Below are 20429 nucleotides of genomic sequence, written 5' to 3'. Positions count from 1 at the left end.
ATGACATCAGAACTGTTACTCAGATAAGCTGTGCTGTAGATGGACCGTCAGGGGAGGCAGCTGAAGTTACAGCGGTCATTGAGACCAGGGGAAGTCTTTTTGCAGTGGGTTTGGAATGGAGTCTTGGCTTCCGTAGCTTTTTAAAATTGAGGCATAGTTGATTTGCAGCATTATCTTAGTTTCAGGTATACGACATAGTGATTCAAAATTTTTATAGATTATACTCCACTTATAGTTATTATAAAATATTGGCTCTGTTCCCTGTGCTGTACAGGATATCTTTGTAGCTTGTTTTATATGTAGTAGTTTGTACCTCTTAATATCCTCCCCCTATCTTGCCCCCCCCGCATTGCCCCACTGGTAACCACCAGTTTATTCTCTGTATCTGTGAGCCTGTTTCATTTTTATTGTATTCACTAGTTTGTTTTATTTTTTATATTCCATATATAAGTGATACCATACAGTATTTTTCTTTCTTACTCCGCTAAACAGAATACCCTCCAGGTCCATCCATGTTGTTGCAAATGGCAAAATTTCATTCTTTTTTATGGCGGACTGGTGTTTATGTATATATTATATATGCACATACATACACATACCACATCTTCTTTATTCATCATCTGTTGATGGACACTTAGATTGCTTCCGTATCATGGCTGTTCTAAATAATGCTGCTGTAAACACTGGGTTGCATGTATATTTTTGAATTACTGTTTTCATTTTCTTTAGTTATATACCCAGGAGTGGAATTGCTGGATCATATGATAGTTCTGTTTTTGGTTTTTTTCAGGAACCTTCATACTGTTTTCCACAGTGGCTGCCACCAGCAGTGTACAGGGGTTCCCTTTTCTCCACAGCCTCACCAGTATTTGTGGTCTTTTTGACGATAGCCATTCTGACAGATGTGAGATGGTATTTCATTATAGTTTTGATTTGCATTTCCCTAATGATTAGTGGTGTTGAGAATCTTCATGTTCCTGTTGGCCATCTATATGTCCTTTTAGGAAAAATGTCCATTCAGATCTTCTGCCCATTTTTTAATTGGGTTTATTTTTTGATGTTGAGTTGTATGAGCTGTTTATGTTTATATATATGTGTGTGTGTGTGTGTGTATTTTTAACGAATTTTTTTTGTTTGGGGGGGTGGTAATTAGGTTTATTATTATTTATTTTAATGGAGGTACTGGGGATTGAACTGAGGACCTTGTGCGTGCATGTTAAGCATGCACTCTACCACTGAGTTCCCTTATATTTTGGATATTAACTCTGTCGGTCATGTCATTTGAAAATATTTTCTCCCATTCAGTAGTTGTCTTTTCATTTTGTTGATGGTTAATGTGTCATTTAAGGCCGGTTTTTCCTTACTGATTTTCTGTCTGGATGATCTGTCCATTGATGTAATTGGGGTGTTAAAGTTCCCTATTATTGTGTTGTTAATACTTATGTCTTAACATTTGCTTTATGTATTTAGGTGGTCTTATGTTGGATGCATATATTTTTACAATTGTTATATCTTCTTGGATTGATCCTTTGATCATCATGTAATGTTCTTCTTTGCCTCTTGTAACAGCCTTTGTTCTAAGGTCTATTTTGTCTGATATAATATTGCTACCCTTGCTTTCTTTTGATTTCCATTTGCTTGGAATGCCTTTTTCCATCCCCTCACTTTCAGACTGTGTGTCTTTAGATCTGAAGTGAGCCTCTTGTAGGCAGCATATATACGGGTTGGTTGTGTTTTTGTATCTATTCAGCCACTCTGTCTTTTGATTGGGGCATTTAGTCCATTTACAGTTAAAGTAATTATTGATGTGTATGTTTTTATTGGCATTTTGTTAATTGTTTTGGGGTTTTTTGTTTTATTTTGTTACTTTCTTCTTTTGTTCTCTTCCCTTGTGATTTGATGACTATCTTTAGTGTTATGTTTGATTCCTTTTTCTCTTATGTGTGCATACCTACTAAAGATTTTTGGTTTGTGGTTACCATGAGGTTTTTGTGTAGCAGTCTCTGTCTCTCTCTCTCTATATATACATATATATGAATATATGAGTATTTTAAGTTGCTGATCTCTTAATTTCAAATGCATTTTAACAGCCCTACATTTGTACTCTCCTCCCCTCATGATGACTGTTTTTGACATTTTAAATCTATTTGTCTAGTCTGTCCCTTAACTGCTTATTGTGGATATAGATGATTTTGCTACTTCTGTCATTTAACCTTCCTATACCCTTTGTGTGTGAAGGATTTCCTACCTTTACTGTGTGTTTGCCTTTACCAGTGAGCTTTTTTCTTTCAAAATTTTCACGTTTTTAGTTGATGGTTAATTAAAAACCTTTTCTTTTTCACTTAGAAAATTCCCTTGAACAGTTTTTGTAAAACTGGCTTGATGGTGCTGAACTCTATTGGCTTCCCTTGTCTGTAAAACTTTTGATTTCTCCTTTAGATCTGAATGAGAGCCTGGTTGGGTAGTGTATTCTTGGTTGTAGGTTTTTCCCTTTTGTCACTTTAAATATATTGTGCCACTCCCTTCTGGCCTGCAGAGTTCCTGCTGAAAAGTCAGCTGGTAGCTTTATGGGAGTTCTCTTGCATGTAACTTGTTGCTTTTTGATTGCTGCTTGTAATATTCTCTCTCTCTCTTTTCTTTTTCTTTTAGTTGAGGTATAGTCAGTTTACAATGTTGTGTCAGTTTCTGGTGAACAGCATAATGTTTCAGTCATATATACACATACATATATTCTTTTTCATTATAGGTGACTACAAGATAATTGAATTTAGTTCCCCGTGCTATACAGTAGAAACTTGTTTTTAATATCCTCTCTTTATCTTAAAATTTTGCCATAATTACATTATGTCTTGGTGTGGACCTCTTTGGGTTGATCCTGTCTGGGACTCTGTGCTTCCTGGACTTGGGTGACTATTTCCTTTCCCAAGCCAGGGAACTTTTCAGCTATTATGTCTTTAAATATGTTCTCAGGCCCTTTCTCTCACTCTTCTCCTTCTGGGATGCCTATAATGTGAAATGTCACTATACTTGTTATTGTCCCAGAGGTCTCTTAAATTGTCCTCATTCTTTTTTTTTTTTCTTCTGTTCGGTATCAGTGATTTCCACTACTCTGTATCGCAGCTGATCCATTCATCTGTGTCATCTAGTCTACTGTTGTTTCCTTCTAGTGTATTTTGTATTTCAGATACTGTGTTCATCATCTCTGTTTGGTTGTTCTTTATATTTTCTAACTCTTTGTTAAAAACTTCTGACTTTTTGCTCAGTTCATTCTTCTTCTGAATTATTTGATCATCTTTACAACTGTTACCTTGAACTCCTTCCTGGGTAGACTGCCTGTCTCCACTTCACTTCATTCTTCCTCTGGAGTTTAATCTTCTTCCTTTGTTTGATACATGTTTCTCTGTCACCTCATTTTTCCTAACTTGCTGTATTTATTTCTAGGTATCAGGTTGGTTATGTTTTCTGACCTTGGAGAAGTGGCCTTTTGTTGGAGATGTCCTGGGTGTCCCAGAAATGCACTCCCCTCTCATCACCAGAGCTGTGGTGTGCCCTCCATGTGGGCTACAGGGGTCCTTCTGTTGTGGCAGTCTGGTAGGTGTGGCTGGCACCTGGTCCGGTTGGCAGCCAGGCCCTGTCTGGTACAGAGGCAGCTGGCCACTGGTTGGTGGTTGGATCATGAGGTGGCTGGCTGTGGAACCCTGGGGGCTTGGCCCTGGGGCTAGTGCTGGCCCACTGGAGCATAGAGTCAGGGTCTAAGAGATACTGGGGCTGGTTCCCACTTACTGGCAGGTGATGCCAGGTCCTGGGGCTAATGTTGGCCTCCTGGCAGGCAGAACCAGGTCCTGGGGTCTCGTTGCAGGGCCTAGGGGTCCCAGAGCTGGCGTCAGACTGCTGGTGGGTGGGGTCGGTTCCTGACATAACTGGCTATAGGGTCTGGGGTGTCCCGAAGCTTACGTTCATCTCCTGGTGGGCGGGGCTTGGGTCCAGCCAGTCCCAGGCTGACGCTGGCCTGCTGGTGGTGGGCTGGGGCCTGTCATGGCAGGCTTCAGGGCTGTGGTTGTCCTGTAGGGGTAAGGCTGGTCCCGAGGCTAGAGCAGGCTCCCTGGTGGGTGGGGCCCAGGTCCAGCAGATTCTGGGGCTGCTGCCTGCCCACTGGTGGGCGGAGCTGGGTCCCAGGGTCTCTGGCTGCAGGTCCCTGGGTGTCCCATGTCTAGTGCCTGTGCACTGGTTTGTGGGGTTAGGTCCTAGGCCCTCTGGTGGGCAGCGCTGTGTTCAGGGGTGGCTCTAGGCTCAGGGGGTCTTAAGGCGGCCTGACTGCTGGTAGGTTGGGTATGTCCTCCCCCAGTTAGTTGTTTGGCCTGAGGTATCCCTGCATTGGTGCCTGCAGGCTGGTGAGGGGGGGTGCAGCTGGATCCTGAGGCAGGTAAGCTAGAGGGTGGGTTCCAAAATGGCCCTCACTAGCACCAGTGTCCACGTGGTTGAACGGGCTCCCGGAGAGGACTGCTGCCAGCGTCTGTGTCCCCAGGTGAGCTCCAGTTGCTGTCTGCTTCTCAGGGACCTTCCATGATCAGCAGGTAGGTCTGTCCCAGGCTCCTTTCAAATTCCTGCTTCCTGGGTCCTGGACCATGTGGGATTTCATGTGCACCCTTTAAGAGTGGAGTCTGTTTCCCCCTGCCCTCTGGGACTCCCGAAAGCAAGTCCCACTGGCCTTCAAAGCCAGATGTTCTCGTGGCTCATCTTGCTGGTGCCAGGACCTGTGGGTTGGGGATCCCTGTGGCTCAGACTCCTTGCTCCTTGGGAAGAACCTCTGTGATTGTAATTATTCTCCCATTTGTGGGTCACCCACCCAGGGGGGTGGGTCTTGATATACCACATAGCCCACCACCACCTGCACAACTGCCCCATCTTGTTGTGGCTCCTTCTTTATAGCTTTAGTTGTAAAAGAACTTTTCTGTTAGGTTCCGGCCTTTTTGGTCCATAGTTGTTCCATAAATGTAATTTTGGTGTTCCTGAGAGACGAGGTGAGCTTAGGGTCCTCCCTCTCTGCCATCTTCTAAAATACTTGTAGTTTGTTAAATGCCTCAGGGGATTCTGATGTGTAGCCGTATTTAAAAACCACTGAGATTTTGCCTCTCAGGTAGTCATGATGTGGGCTGGGATTACCATTACAACAGGAATCAACATCATATTCTTCATGCAGCAGGTATTTTTGAGTATATTATGCACCAGACACCATGCTGGGGGCTCAGACCAAACTCACGTTGAAATCTAGCATTACTGTGAATCACAGTAGCATGGTAAAAATGCAGAAATGTGAATGTGAAGGGGGTCAGACGTGGTGGTAGAGCATAGAAATCTGAATTATATATTGTTAGGTAGAGAAAAATCTTCAGAGGAGTTCAGTTTTAAATGTTTATTTGGAAGATGATGTTATGCCCATGTGGTGACTAGCCAAAGAGAAATTTAAAAAGCAGACAGGTACCTTTGATACAGGTATAATATTCAAAATTTATTATAGAAAGAGGCATTATGGGCTAGAACTAGATAAAAACAGTTTATGCATTTATAGAGCACACTAGGTGCTGACAATGTGGCAGGGAGAACACAGGAATAGTTTCTGCCCTCAGACTGCTTAAACTCCACTGGTTTGATGTCTAATGCTGTGGGTTACACTGAGAAGGGACATGAAGAGAAAGTACTCTCAGATGGAATAGGTGGGAGAACTGGTGTAAGATCTGCAGGAGGAACAGGGAGAGGAAGGTGCAAGAGCAGTGAAGACTCCACAGCAGGATGTGCAAAGGTCCTGGAGGCAGGAGCACCTGGTGTGTTACTGGAGTCCATTTAGCTGAGAGGGGAGGCCACCAGGGGAGTTGCAGTGCAGAGGGTGGGAGCGATGGGAAGCATGATCCAGTTTACTCGAGTAGAATCTGAGAAATACTTCATTGGAGGGGAGAGGTAGAAGTGACATGATGATGAGGAGGAGGCAGTAAACAATCAGGCAGGAGATGCCGCTCAGCAGGAAGAGGTAAGAGGTGGTATGGATCAACGTTTTGAGGAACAAAGAGACACAAGTGTCACAGGCCTAGGACGTGTGGCTTTCATAGGCACGTCTCCAGCTTTCAGCCTGTTTGCAACTGTGCCTGATTCCCTGCTTAGGAAATGATCATTTTTAAGAAGATAGGGAAGAATCTGAAGTCGAACTGGACTGAAGGTCAGAGCACAAGGTTTGTTTTAAGTCCTGAAGTAGCTCAATCTCTTCCTTCAGTTGCCGCTGCTGTTCTTCAGATTGATGAATTTTATTCTCTATGGCTGTGACAAGAGGAAACCAGATGATTTCAGATTATTCAGTAGTTTTATGAATGATGTACTATTTCTAGCCCCTTTTGAAGGTGCATAGCACACAATGCTGTGCCCCAAATGAAAAGGATCTAGGGTCTTGTGAGCAGGGACTGATGCTTTTCTGCCTCTGCTTCCACTTTCTTCCAATTCAGGATGGAATTCTGGTATTTTATCACACAGAAAGCTGGTCAGTAAATCTTAAAAAGTTTTGTATGCATTTATAGCAGAAAAGTACATTCTGTGTGTATCTTTGAGAACTCGAAAGCAGCGACTACAGAACCTTCATGCTGCACAGTATCTCCTTACTGAGAGACAGTAACTGGAGAGAGCATGTGGTTAGAATATCAAGGATAAGGCAGATCTTTCATAAGATGCACCCAGTTTTTAATGTTACATGAAAGCTTTTATTTAGAAACAGGAAGGCTTTTATTGTGGAAACTTAGACGAGACTTTTAGTTAGGCTTTAGAAATACTACCACTCACTGGCAGTGTCATTTTTTTTAAAAAACCTCAAAATTGAAGAATATTAAAACACACAAATATGTAATTTCTCCTTAGAATACCTGTATACCTGTAGTTAACCTTCTGGAACATTAGAAAGGCTGAATTAAGCATGAGCATCTTTATCAGTTGATGTGTGAGAAGTTAAGTCTTGTAAGTTGGTTCTCATGCAGTTCCAAATAGTGTCTCCTCCTGGTCCCACACCCCCTGAATTCTACACTGTAATGTACTTACACCCAGCTAACCCACCCAGCTAGCGACGTGTAACATGTTCCAAACATGTAACTTCTATATGAAAGAAAAATAAATATGAAAGTCCCCTCAAAAATAAAGCTTTTCAGAAAAAAATTTTAAAGGCTGCTTAAAAAAATGGATACTCCCATTAGAAGTATGCAGACTTGGTAGATTAAAAAAAATATTTTCCTGATTATAAATGTAATATGACAGTCAAAAAGAAATGTGTAATATGAAAACAAAAATGAGAAAGGTTTGTGTATACTGAGACAGGGCTATGAAATAATATTCTCTCCACAGGGAAAACCTATTTTCCTAACACGTTTGCTGAACAGACAGATCTATGGAAAAGAACAGAGAGCAGGGCACTGTGTGTGCAGCTTCCGGGGGAGCCACAGACCCCGAATTCCATGTGAACCGGTGGCCTCCACTCCCGCCGGGGGCGGGCACAGTGCCCCCCCGCCTGCCCAGTTGTGTGGCAGCCTTGATGGAGAAGTCAGGTCAGACTCACCGGTGTGGAAACTAAGTCTGTTTGGAAGGCACCTGAAACAACGGTGAAAACACCTATTCAATAAATGGTTGGTGCTTTATGGAAAGGGTAAGTCTCTGTTCCCGCCAGGCTCTCTTTAAAAAATTTATTGGCTACTCTTTTTTTTTTTGGTGACGAACTTTAGAGTCAGTCACAACCCTCCCTCCTCCATTACACTGAAGAGTAATGTTGGGAGGACTGAAATTTATACACATGGCACCAAGTGAGAGGGAGACAGTTACCAAGGTGGCTGATGACTGCCTCACCAGTTCCTGCTGATTTCTGAACATGGTGCCCAAACACTTCTATCTTGCAATCAACTTTTTGTTGTTTCTATTTTTTTAAATGAGTTTTTCCCTGATTACAAAAGTACTGTGTGTATGTTGAGAATGTGGAAAGTACAATGCGGCACTAAGACAAAAGAAACCACTACAGTCCAGCCACCCACAGATGACAGTTTCCATGTGACTGGTGGTTCTGTGTGCACGCGCGTCTCTGTGTGTATTTTTTTCTTGTGCGTGAGGGCTGGCTCACACTGTGTTGTAATGGGGCTTTCTCATTTAATGAATAATGAACATTCTTCTCAGATACGAATGAAGGATTTTTATCACCTGAACAGTATTGTATTATTTCATTGTATTTTAATATATACGATATTTATAAACTCTGCTGCTTGGTTATAACTCACATACCTGCTTGAAGATTTACTAATGTGTCTTCAAACAATCTACAGTCAAAAAGTGAAGTCCCAATTTCTTCATAGTCTGGAGGGAGAAAAACAAACATTTTCAGTTTTAATTTAAATCATTTATACAGGCAGACGCACCTCACAAAATCATCCAAATAAGGACAAGCCCCAGAGCAGGCGCCCCTGCAGACTGCAGCAGGGGCGGGGCCTAGTTATCTGTTCTGACAAGCCCCCCAGGTGGTTCTGAGGGGCAGGCTCAAGTTCCAGATGTGCCTGGTCTAGAGACAAGAATAAAAAATGTCATCAGTGAGCTTTGAGAAATGCCTACTTTTAACTTCACTTTTTGGTTTTGTCCTTATAAAAAAAAAAAAAAGCCCTTTCTATAATATTTTCTACTGTTGCCTAAAATACAGACTGCCAAGCTTCTCCCTTTAAGATAGCTATACAGTTGACCCTTGAACAACAATGGGGGTCAGGGTTGCTGACCCCCATGCAGGTGAAAATCCAAGCATAACTTGAGTTGGCCCCCAACGTACGTGGTTCCGCATCTACAGATTGTGTTGCACTGTAGTATTTATTGAAAAAAAATCTGGGTGTAAGTAGACCTGTACAATACAAGCCGGAGTTATTTAAGTGGCAACTATATTTATAATACAGTTTTTAAGCTTGTAACACAGGTTCTAAGAAGGCTGAGCGGCTCTATACCTGCGTGTACAAATGGAGCTTGCGCTTCCCAGAGAGCGTTCTGTGAAAGGCCACATTTAACTAACATCAGCCAGAGCATTAAAAATTATTTCTTTGTTCTACACTTCACAATAGAAAAAAGGTCATTTGCTTTTTAAGGAAGAGAATTTAAGTCAAATCAAAACTGCAACATGATGCCATTCTCAGATCTTAGCAGCAAGTGTGCTTGGTGCGGGCGGGGGTGTGTGACTGGCTCTGGTTCTGAACACGCCCATTCTCTTGCTGGTCACTCAGTTATGAACCTCTGAAAAATACATCAGATTTTCAGGGCATCAATTTTTTTTTCTTTTACTAAATTCTTGTTGATTTATAAAAGACGAGATCAAGGAACAATGAATTGTATTAAAGAATGAGATAAAAGAAAAAAGAAATAGGGCAGAAAAAATGTGCACTATTTTGGGGGGTCGTGGGGGGCGGATTATTTCGCATGTAGGTTTGTGAGAAGTCTCTGTACAAATTTTGTTATTTCGGTACCTGATTCTGAAGTGGTCTCATCCATGAGTCTTCCCTGAATCGAATGAAGTTTGTCTAATATTTCTTCAAATAAAGTATTAAGAAGCCCTGCTTCTTTACATTTCTTAAGAAAAGTGGCTTTCACAATTGCATCTAAGAACAAGAAAACCATTTTAGAGGGAAATGGCCTGTCCCTCATCACTTATCACTCCTTCAGACTCTACCTAATGGGTGAGCATTATTAGTTAAGATAGTACATACAGCACCTTTATCTTTTCTATTGTGATTTCATCATACCTCAAATTTTTCTAGCTAAAACAATGAAATGTTATAAAAAGTGAAAATAAAAACTTCTCTTAGAATAATTATATGAATAAAGAGGATTTTCTAAAATTTAGCTTCAAATCTTTGTGATAACAGCCTCCCTCAAGTTTTTTCCATCACAGTTTACTGTTGGTCATTACGGAGTGTCTGTTTCCTTAACAGAAAACTACAAATACTGGCTTTAGCTTCTTAGGGGAGGGGTGTCACACTGTGAGGGGTGGCATGTCATTGGATTCTGAGCTCAGGCAACCCTAGCTTCTATATCAAGAAATGTACAGAGTGATGATAGTTATGATAAAGGATTTCTACTCTTACATAATTACTACAAGCCTAGAAGAATAAAGTGGGACACCAACTTTGAACTTCATGGGTCAGCATTTCCCTAAGTATGTACAGATCGTATATGTTACAGACAAAATTTAAAGCAAACCTGTGGGTCTGCCATCCTTCTCTTTCATTTGTTTTACGAATCTATTCAACGTCATTCTTTCAAGTGGCTAGGAGGAAAGAAAAATCAACATTACTTTACACTGACTTTTTACTGTTGACATTTAATGTTGCCTAAAATGAAAACCAAACTGCGGTAAAAATCATGTTCCATCTATAGGTATAAACATCAAATATATTTTTGTTTTGTGTAACAAAGCATGAAGAGTTGTAACAAGCACCTCTTTTATAAAGTGTGAGAGGCAAAAGTTGCTGGCTTGTATTAATTTAGCTTATATAAGCTGATGTGTAAAAAAACTGTTTCAGAGCCCCAAAATGTCTTCATATGCTTTACACATAATAGGAATCCAGAAGATTATGAATTTGCAAATTAGGTGAAACGTGGATCCTGCAGCTGGGAAATACTTGGCTAGGTAAGGATGCTCCACTGCACGTCTGCCCATTTCAAGACCATAAGCACCTAGTGGGCTCACGCCCTCTCACTGGTCCGGTAGCAGGGGGTGCACTACAGGAGCCACGGGACAGCCACCTCCTGCAGGGTATGTGCTTGGATACCCAAGACACATCCCGCTTCTCTTTAACATTCATCTTATCAGCAGTCACCCTTTATCCTCATGTCACCTGAAATTCAGAATGGTTAAAAAAAAAAAAAAGACGTTGTACAAAGAAACTTAAAGCTATAGTAAAATTAAGTCAGATTACCTGTATGTGATTGCCTGTTGAGGCACGTTTTTTCCCTCTTCTTTTCACTCCTGAAAAGTGAGCGGAAAGCACAAGTTATGTAGACACTGGAATCCATAAAGGAAAAGACTGATGCTTGACTACATACAACTCTTGGATGCCAAAAGTTACTACAAAGTCAAACGATATGTCAAACTTAGACTAAATGTTTGCAAGACATGATAAAAGGCCAACCTTTAAAATATAAAAAGATACAAATTAATATGAAGGCAACTAGGTAGAAAAATGGGCAAGTGGGGAACTCTGCGGAGAGGGTTCATTAAATATAAAAACAAAGTCACAGGAAAACAAATATAATTGATCAAAAGATAGGGGAATACACGCAATTTCACCCAGAAGTAAAGATATGCAAACTACAATTTTTCACTGATCAGACTGACAAAGATGATGTTTAATATACAGTGTTTGCAAAGATTTGGGTAACTGTGTACTGCTCGTGCGGGCTTTTTGGAAGATAATTAGCCAACAGTCATCAGAAGTGCCACTGTATACTTTTTGACCCAGCAATCTACTCACAGAAAGTCTTCATAACAGTACAGTTGCATAAAGGCATAAAGATGAGTGGAGAAATGTTAACTACAGTATTAAATATGATAGAAGAAGCTGGAAATAACTTATATGTCCGTCACGCGGAGACTGGTTCAATTGTGGTTCAGCTATACAACTGAATAATAAACACTGGAATACTATGCAGGCTTTTAAAAATGAGGTAAAATCCATTTATATCCACTGATAGGGAAGAACCTCTAAGATATAAGCAAAGTATAGTCGTAGGTATGTTTGTATACACAGAATTCAAAAGAAACTGATGTTTCCTCTGGGAAGAGGATTCATTACAGTGTTATAATCTGCTTTTTAAAACAGACACGTTGTTGTCATCTTTCCCTGTCAGTAAAGATTGACAGCAGTATTTTTATAGTATTTCTGATAAAAGGACAATGGGTAATGGCTGAAGAGGGAGGGCTGGCATGGCAGGGAACTAAGCCTTTTCCTGCGGTCCGACTCCCGTCCACAGACAGCGTCCTGGATCCAGTGCTGCAAGACTGCTGTCCCGGCAGTTCACGGAGGCCGCTTAACTCCAGGCAGCCAGGACCCAATTCCTCAATTCCCTTAGTTAGAATGGAAATGCTAACCATGCACTCTTAGGAAAATCACTTTCAGGGAACATGCAACACTTTATCAGTTTTATCTACCAAAAATTCTGATACACTTTTTAGAAGACAAGTATCGTAAAAGTTAAAACGCTTTTTACCGTGTCTTGGTTTGGTCCTCTGACTGCAGTGAGGATGGAAGATGCCAGACAAAGGCTTCACTGAGAGTAGGTCTAGTTCACAAAGAAGAGTTAGTCCCTAACAGTGCACACCGCACAGAGACTGACAACTAAATTTTAAAAGTATAGACAATTTTAACTCAAAAATTTGTATTTTAACTGAGTGAGGCTAGTAAATCAGACGATTCCATGTCTTACCTAAATGTAAACCCACAATACTAAATTTTAGAGACTTACCATTTTGAGTGTCAGCATGTTGTTGGCAAAACACTCTGAAAACATGAAATTGCAAAGAATCAAATATTTTTATTTACACTTTCCAAATGCCTATTGTGATTTTAAAAAGGAACTAACCTATTTTTCATGACAACTTAACCCTAAATATTTGTTAAAAAAAAACAAAAAACCAACCTGCTCGTCAAGCCTGTGTAAGTTACTGGCCCACATCAAGTGGAGATGGAGCCTGTACCTGCGTCCCCTGTGCGCTCGAGCCTCAGACAGGTCGGCGTGCTCTCTTAAGGGGTGAGTGCTCCCTAAATATTTTGAACAATATTTGTTCATATATAGTGGTCACTGGGATTTTACTGTGTAAAGGTACCTAGAGATTCGACATCTAAGACACAAATTTTCATCTGACTACAGAAAGTTCTGCTGACTTTCAACAATAAGTAGCACAAAATTATATGCGTTAATTTGGGGGGGGGGATGGTGGTGAATGTAGTTTTCTAACTCAACAGGCATCTCCCCCAGGTCTTAGATTTGAGCCGCATGGTCCTAGCACTGATGAGTGCCCTGGAAGAGAAGGAGGTAGAGCAGGCTTCAGCAAAGGAGTGCTGTGAGTGAACGTGGCGAGGAGCTACTCAGGCCCTGCTGTCTTTCCAGCCTTTCTTTCTTCCTCCTCAGCCCCCAGCCGTGTCTCCCTTCCTTTCCTTACGGGGTTGACCCCAGGATGCAGGGTCCCCTCGCCTAGGGGAATGTGTGTCTTCTTCCCGTCTGATACCACTTCCCGCCTCGTCCATGCAGACTTCCCAGCAAACCCCGCTGCTCCCCCAATCAGTATTAATCTCCTCACCCTTTGGATTCTGCTATCTCTGAGCTTTTTTGTTTGCAAGGTACTTAATTTTTTTTTTTATTATGGGAAATTTCAAACATATGTGAAGGTGGAGGAGATATGATGAACTCCCATGCCCCCACTCATCATCCATTTTCAACAATTATCAACTCAAGGCCAAGCCAGTTTCACGTCAGTCCCCTCCTGCCCCATCCTGCCATGTGCTTCTGCTAGTTTTGACCTCTCTGGTCCTCCCATGGGGTGATGAGTTTTAGTCTATGTCTTGTTACTCTTTATATTCTCACGGCACCTAGCAAGGGGCCTTGTGCATGACAGGCACTCAGAATGTTTAAATTCAATTTAAAAACGAATAAAAGTTCACCTGATACTTGACAAAATAATAACAAAAATGATTACTTCATTGAGTCTCTATTCATTGGTCCTGCTACTGTATGATCAGTATTTTTTCAAACTTTAAGGTATAACAGGAACTCGATTCCTTTTTGTTTGATCTTGTAGCTCTGCTAATAATAGTCTTTCTAGTATTCTAGGTCTTTGGAGAAGTCAAAATAAAACAAGCTCTTTGGAAAGGTAAATAATAAAAGTGAAATAGAATGTTACAAGCTATGAGTTACTCAGCAAATCGAATATAAAATTAACATATTTACGCATTTTCTTTCTAGTCTCAAGCAAGAAAATACCTATAGAAGTTATAAAATCAGATTTTAAGTTATTTAACAAACTTCTTTTAATGTTAGCCTTGCCCGTATTTTAGAATATATGGCCCCTAAGCTTAAAGAGGATACGGTGAAGAGCAAAGACGCGAACCCTGAAGCCCATCTCTGCCACTTAACCAAATATGTGGCCTGGGTACAAATTACTAAGAATCTCAGGGCCTCAGTTTCCTCATCTGTAAAGTGGGAATAATAGTATCTACCTTACTGGGCTATTACGAGTATTAAATAGATCAACATTTGTAAAGTACTCTGAAGTATTCCTGGCATAAAGTAGGTGGTTATTAAAGTAATAAAATAAAATAATGCTGGAACACAGGTCAAATTGGGGATATGTGCCCACAGGGGAAAAAAAAAAATCTACCCTCCATATGGATTTGTAAAATATCATTTAGGAGTATAACAGATCTTACATGAATCATATTAAAAAATAATCCTCTCATAAAACTACTACTATTATTCTGAAGCTATGATTTAAAATATTTTACTGAAATTTAAAATGTTTAGTTCAATCAGAATCTATTCACATGCCCCAAAGAAGAAAGAGGCGTCTGCCTGGCCTGTCAATGTTAATCATCCTTCTCTGCTTTATTCCATCTTACAACTTTACAAAGATCAAAACTGTTTTTAAGACTGTTTTTTTCTTTTGACTGTATATCTCGGACTGCATCTACATACAAAAAAAAAGTTAGTTGAACATGACCTCAATCAATTTAGTTAACAGCTGGCTTATGATTTCTTCTGACTAAATTATATAATAACTTAACTGAACTGACATCTTTCATCAGAAGGAAGATCAAGTTTCTTCCTGGATAAAACATATACTTCTATTGTATTGGGCTTGACATATGCTGTACTGGGTCAAAATTAACATTAGAGAATGACTGAAAGACAAGGATCAAGATTTCAAAGTCAAAGGCAACACAAACAAGGTTTCTTCAAGGACTGAATGACTGATATAACTATTTGCTAGTTTTTTAAAAAATCATTTTTAGAAGCTATTTATAGTTAAGAGGGTGGTGACGATGGTGGGAAAATACATATATTTGGAGACAAGATGGATAAAGCACAGACCTGTGACTAACATCTCAGGCTCCTTTCTTTGCAAAAAAAGAGCAAGTGTGAACTGGTTCCCAGTCTCGTGGCCACTTATTAAGTCACTTGTGCCACTGTGATAACCAGGGCTTTACACCAGGCAAGAAAGGATTCGGGGAGAGTAAAACCCCAAACCAACCAACCCCGCTTCTTTCCTTCCTAGGACACTTGGGGAAGGCGTTGTGAAGTCGGGTTCCCAACTGGGCATCCCCCAAACCATGTTCTTACTTGGTAACCATTTACATAAAAACAGCTTAAAAATACCTCCTTGTCTTAATCTAACCATTCCTTATTCCAATCCCCCATGCGTGGCTTAAAACTGTTTTATTATATACTTATAAATTCCTTGAGATTCATCAGTTTGTAGAGCTGCGCGGTCACTCTTGGCACAGAAAAAGTGGTAATTCTTGGCACAGGATCTTAAATCGCATCCCACGGTGGCTCCTCTTTCACCACAAAATGTGCATTTCTACAGAAGAATAGATTTTACTGAGTAAGCACCTGTTTTTTCGAACCTTTGTTAAAATTTAAAGTTGGAGATGTCATTAAATGTTATTTTTAAGTCGGCAGCCCTAATGTCCTCAGCTACAAACACTGCGTCCTGACATTTGGCTCCTCATTTTGAAATTTCAGCAAAACCTCAGCTAATTGTAACGTTTTATAATGATCTGATTAAAAGCAGAAAACCCTTTGTGTTTCACACACGTAAAAATCCCCTTCTCTTTAAAAGAGATTCCTAAAAAGCAGGGTTGGCAAAACTGTCCAGCTTTAGGCAAGAGATGCTGTTGGGGACACTGAGCCTGTGGCCCAGGGCAGTGCCTGGCAGTGCCACTGACAACTGTGTGATCTCGAGCCAGTCCCTTCCCCTCTCCTGGACCTGGATTCCTCCCTGGGGATAACAATCCCAGAGGCACTGCTGAGGACAATGTCAGAGAAAGTAAGTGAAACCTCTTTGGAAGCGATGTAGAAAGGCCACAAATGTAAAAAACAAACAAAAAAACCAAACCAAAAATCCCCTGAGTAATGTTTTTTCCTTAGTTCAATTCATTAGATCCCTTGCTTTGATGTGTCAGCCTACTGGTCTGATATGAAGGTGGGGTGGGGATGGGGAGGAGGACAGTAGGTGGCCACAGAAATTTAACTCTGGGGAATCTGAGCCATGACCAAGGCTGGGTTCCATCATGCTCTGCCTGGATGAAGTGGAAGCACAATGAAACCACCTTGCAAAACAGGAAGTGACAGCTTGCATGGCATCCCGAGGTCAGCACAAGCAACGATGTACATTAAAGAAAATTCAAATACTTGTGAGAAATTAGACTGTGCCAAAGGTAGAATTTCAAATCAGAGCACGAAGAATCATCATTTAATGTTGGGGGGCCATCTGAATATATGTGTAGAAAAAAAAATAAAGTTAGATCCCTACCTCACAATATATACTCAAATAAATTCCTTGTGGATTAAAGCTCTAACTATGTAAAAATAAATTTTAAAACTATAAAAATTAGAAAATAAAGGAGAAAGAAAAAAAAGCATGGTATTGAGGTGAGGAAGGCTTTCTAAGCAAGGTGGGAAACTCAGAAGCTTCAAAGAGAAAGACCAAGAGAACTGACTATGTAAAAAATTTAAGCTCCATTTTTAAGGTGATAGATACCCTAAAAAAATTAAAAGGAAAAGACTGTTTGCTGCATAGTTGATAAAGGGTTGATAACTCAAAGAAAAATAGGGAGAGGCAAATCACAGAAGAAATGCAAATGGCTCAGAAACGCTGACTCACAGAAAGACGACCAAGTAGCTGTGAAGCGGCGGGCACTGCCCTAGGACGGGGAGCCAGCGGTGGGTCTGGTACCTGCTGCGTGAAGGCAGCATTCTAGTGGAGACGACAGACAACGAGCACAGAAAGCAAACTTTAAAATATAGTGACATGCTTCATAGAGGACTGAGATAAGGCACAGGGACAGTGTCACTGGTTCCTACTTCAGATGGGATGGTCAGTGATACAGGAGGCCTCCCTGAGGAGGCAATCTAGAAGCTTAGATTTTAATAAGAGCTCCTCGTCTGCATAAAAGCAGGGGGGAGGTCATTATAAGCAGGAGGTCTAATGTTCTTGAGGCAGGAAGCTTTCCCACTGGCAAGCTTCCAGGAGGGACAGGAGGGACAGGCTAGAGCTGCTGGAGCAGAGAGGAGGCAAGAGGTAGGGGAGGGCAGGGTCATGCAGGGCTCACAAGCCAGAGTGATTAGCTGGGGTTTTATATTCATGCATGGGGAGCATAAACCGACTCATATTTTAAAGACACTGTTCTGGCTGGGGAGGGATGGGCAGGAGAAAGCAGGGCAAGCGTCAGTAGTGTTCAGCAACTGTCTGCGAGAGTGTTGTCAGTGACTTCACCATGGTGGTTGAGTGACAGTGAGAGAGAAGGGGAGGATGCAAGGCCTGTGGGGCGGTGCTGCTGTCACGATGGGCTGGGGCTGGGGAGGAGGTGATGGTGCGTAAATCATGTGCTGTCTGAGGAGAGTGGTGAACAGGACTGGATGGCCCATGATTGTGTGTGTAGGGGATGGAACTGTGTTCTTTTCCAGCCTGTTTACTATGAGATGCTATCAGATATCCATGTAGATACGTCAGGCTGGTCTCTGGGGCTGGGGATACAGAGTCCCTGGCGTAAGAACACTACTGAAGCCATGGGAATTGGATGAGGTCACTAGGATGTTTCAATGGAGGAAGGAGCCCAGGACAGAGCTCTGGGCACTTCCAACTGTAGCGGTTGAGCAGAGAACGAAAAATAGCCAAGGAACCTGGGAAGAAGCAGCCAGAAAGGTGAGAGACATTCTAGCAGTGTGTCCAGGGAGTAAAGAAGAAAATGCTTCAAGATGCAGGGCAGAGCGCCTGTGTGATGATACTGCTGAAAGGTCAACCAAGGTCAGACAAGTGACATTGTAATTGACCAGCTTTCTATGTATATAGGAGGGTTTTTTTTTTTAAAGATGACGTCAGTTGGTTGTGTTTTTATGTTGCAGCGAATAATCTAGTAGAAAGAGGGGATACTGATGTGAAGTGGGTGGAGGAAATTTCAAGAGCCTAGTCCTTAAGGAGGGAAGAGGATGGCTCCAAAGCCAAAATGGAGGGTTGATTTTGGCAGAAGGGAGGTCTGAGAGTCTGGGGACAGAGGTGTGTGGGGCGGTAGTTTGGTACTAGGAGTTCCTGTCTAATCACTTCCAATTTCTTGGTAAGAATCAGGCAAAGAAATGTACACCAAGAGTGAACTCATTAATGTAAACCATGGCCTCTGGGTGTTTCTGATGTGTCCTTGTTGTTCAGCAGTTGTAACAAATGTCCCCTCTAGTGGGGATACTGGTAAAGGGGAAGCTGTGCATGTGTGGAGATGGAGGGGAACACAGGAACTCTGTTATCTTCCCCTCAGTTTTCCTGTAAACTTAAAACTGCCCTAAAAAATAAAGTTTATCAAAAAAAAAAAAACCACCAATAAACAGGCATAGTCATCAACTTGGGAATGGGAAGCTGCCATTGGGGAGAGGTTTTAAAGAGATGAAGAGGATACGAAACAGTAAATGTGGTGGGTGAAGAATGACGGTTCATTTGAGGTTTATGGCCATGAATCTAAGATCAGTCAAAACATTTGTGGGTTTTTGCCTGGTTGTTCAACTGCTCAAGTGCCAGCACTGCTCAGCACAAGCAGACATCAGACAGACACACCGCAACAGGTTGGGCTGGGGGAGGAAGGAAGCAGTGTGTGCCGGGGAGGGAGATGGGGGTCTGCAAGGGAGTGACTGCGCACTGGACCACAGCTAGGTGCGGGGCGGCCGATGTAAAGGGGTCACTGTAGTACTGCTGGATCTGGGTGAGCTGGGAGGATGGGAGATGCCTAAGGGGAAGTAATGTTCAACTTCTCCAGTGATCAGGCAAATGCAAGGTAAAACCCTGCCAGACTGGCGAACATTAATAAGGTTTGTGATACTCAGTTTTGTCAAGGGCTAGGAGAAGTGGCCTTTCATCCATGTCCAAGAACAGAAGTATAAAGTGGTATAGTCTTTCTCTGGGGTAGTTTGTCAGCACATTTCAAAGATTTTAAAGGGAATTCTCTTTGACTCAGTTGTCCCACTTCGAGGAAAGTGCTGGACAGCACCACTCAAACCAGCACAGAAGGATAATGCACAGACGTTTCCTGCAGTTAAAGTGAAAACCAGAGTCAACTCATCATCTAACAACAAGGGGATGGCTTCACGCATTCTGGTACATCCTTCCCTTCCACGGTAATGGAATACAGTGAGGTCAGTAAAGACAATGCCAAGGAGAATTCTATGCTTACGGTTTTATGAACTTGCCATGTCTTCTTTCTCGCCTTCGATGCTTTTGCATGCCCTGACCACTCGCTCTAGAATTACTCCTTCCCCATCTTCACTTTCACCCCCATCCCCAACTAGGAAGGCTTCCTGAACCCCAACTGTGCTGAGCCGCCTGCTTGCTGAGCCGCCTGCTTACTGAACACCCTGTGCTGACACCTCTCAAAGAACATCCTGTGGTGTGGAAACCACCCACATATATGCTGACATCTCGCAAGGACTAAAAAACGTTTGCTCCAGATCACAAACCTGATTGTGAATTGTGGTGTGTGGCAAGGGTGTCAGCGCTCACACTTGCTGTACTGCTGATTAAGCATGAAGGGCTGGTCACAGAGGGAGTCTATGGCCACAGACCCAGTAGGGTAACTACTCAGGAATCCTTCCTTCCCAGGGGGCGCTCACCCCAGCTCTGAGGGTAGATCCTGATGGTTATGGTCGCCTCTAGCAACAGGTGTAGAAAGAGGGGTGTGGCCTAATTAAACTTTCAGAAGGACTCTTATTTCATGCTTGTGGATGAACTTTATCGCTAGACAGGAACAAGAAAGCTTGATGCTTTGGTTGCTGCCTGTGGCCACCCTATGATCACAAGGGGACCAGGTGATGAGGGCAGAGGGGGCAGGAGGGCGGAAAGGATGGTGGGCCCTTGATGACATCACTGAGCCAATGAATCAACCAACCTTAAGCCAGTTTTCCCTCTGGCTAAGTGAGAAAATAAGCACCCTTTTTGTTAAAGATAGACTGAGTTGGGGCTCCTTCTACTTACAGCCAAAGCATTCTAACTCACATCTACTTTGCTAGTGAAGCATGTTGTAGCCTATTTTAAATACTAAATATTCCGTCAAATCTCAGTTTCCAGTACAAGTCCTACTTGTTTCAGCTCTCCAACAGGCACCTTTATCCCTGCTTTATCAATCAAATAG

The 20429-nt window shown here is 42.0% G+C and overlaps 2 protein-coding genes across 4 annotated transcripts in view; one reads left to right on the top strand and one right to left on the bottom strand.

Annotated features, from left to right (window-relative positions):
- The window catches only part of RCBTB1 (RCC1 and BTB domain containing protein 1), a 51262-nt gene extending 43672 nt beyond the window's left edge, over nucleotides 1-7590 (top strand). The window contains exon 14 of the mRNA XM_032496175.1: nucleotides 7375-7590. The gene's annotated coding sequence lies outside the window, so the exon portion shown is untranslated. The remainder of the gene's footprint in view (nucleotides 1-7374) is intronic.
- The window catches only part of LOC102514903 (SET domain bifurcated histone lysine methyltransferase 2), a 74977-nt gene continuing 60036 nt past the window's right edge, over nucleotides 5489-20429 (bottom strand). The window contains exons 14-21 of one of the 3 annotated variants that reach the window (XM_032496173.1): nucleotides 15486-15619; nucleotides 12508-12542; nucleotides 12253-12324; nucleotides 10962-11011; nucleotides 10243-10309; nucleotides 9510-9641; nucleotides 8296-8367; nucleotides 5489-6309 (exon numbers count right to left, since the gene is read on the bottom strand). In XM_032496173.1, the coding sequence (XP_032352064.1) occupies nucleotides 6170-6309; nucleotides 8296-8367; nucleotides 9510-9641; nucleotides 10243-10309; nucleotides 10962-11011; nucleotides 12253-12324; nucleotides 12508-12542; nucleotides 15486-15619 (702 nt within the window). In that variant the 3' untranslated portion in view covers nucleotides 5489-6169. The remainder of the gene's footprint in view (nucleotides 6310-8295; nucleotides 8368-9509; nucleotides 9642-10242; nucleotides 10310-10961; nucleotides 11012-12252; nucleotides 12325-12507; nucleotides 12543-15485; nucleotides 15620-20429) is intronic. The other 2 variants (XM_032496171.1, XM_032496172.1) reach the window with 2 other exon arrangements.

Source organism: Camelus ferus, chromosome 14, assembly GCF_009834535.1.
Source record: "Camelus ferus isolate YT-003-E chromosome 14, BCGSAC_Cfer_1.0, whole genome shotgun sequence".
Lineage (NCBI taxonomy): Eukaryota > Metazoa > Chordata > Mammalia > Artiodactyla > Camelidae > Camelus > Camelus ferus.
This window is presented reverse-complemented; position numbering and strand designations above follow the sequence as displayed.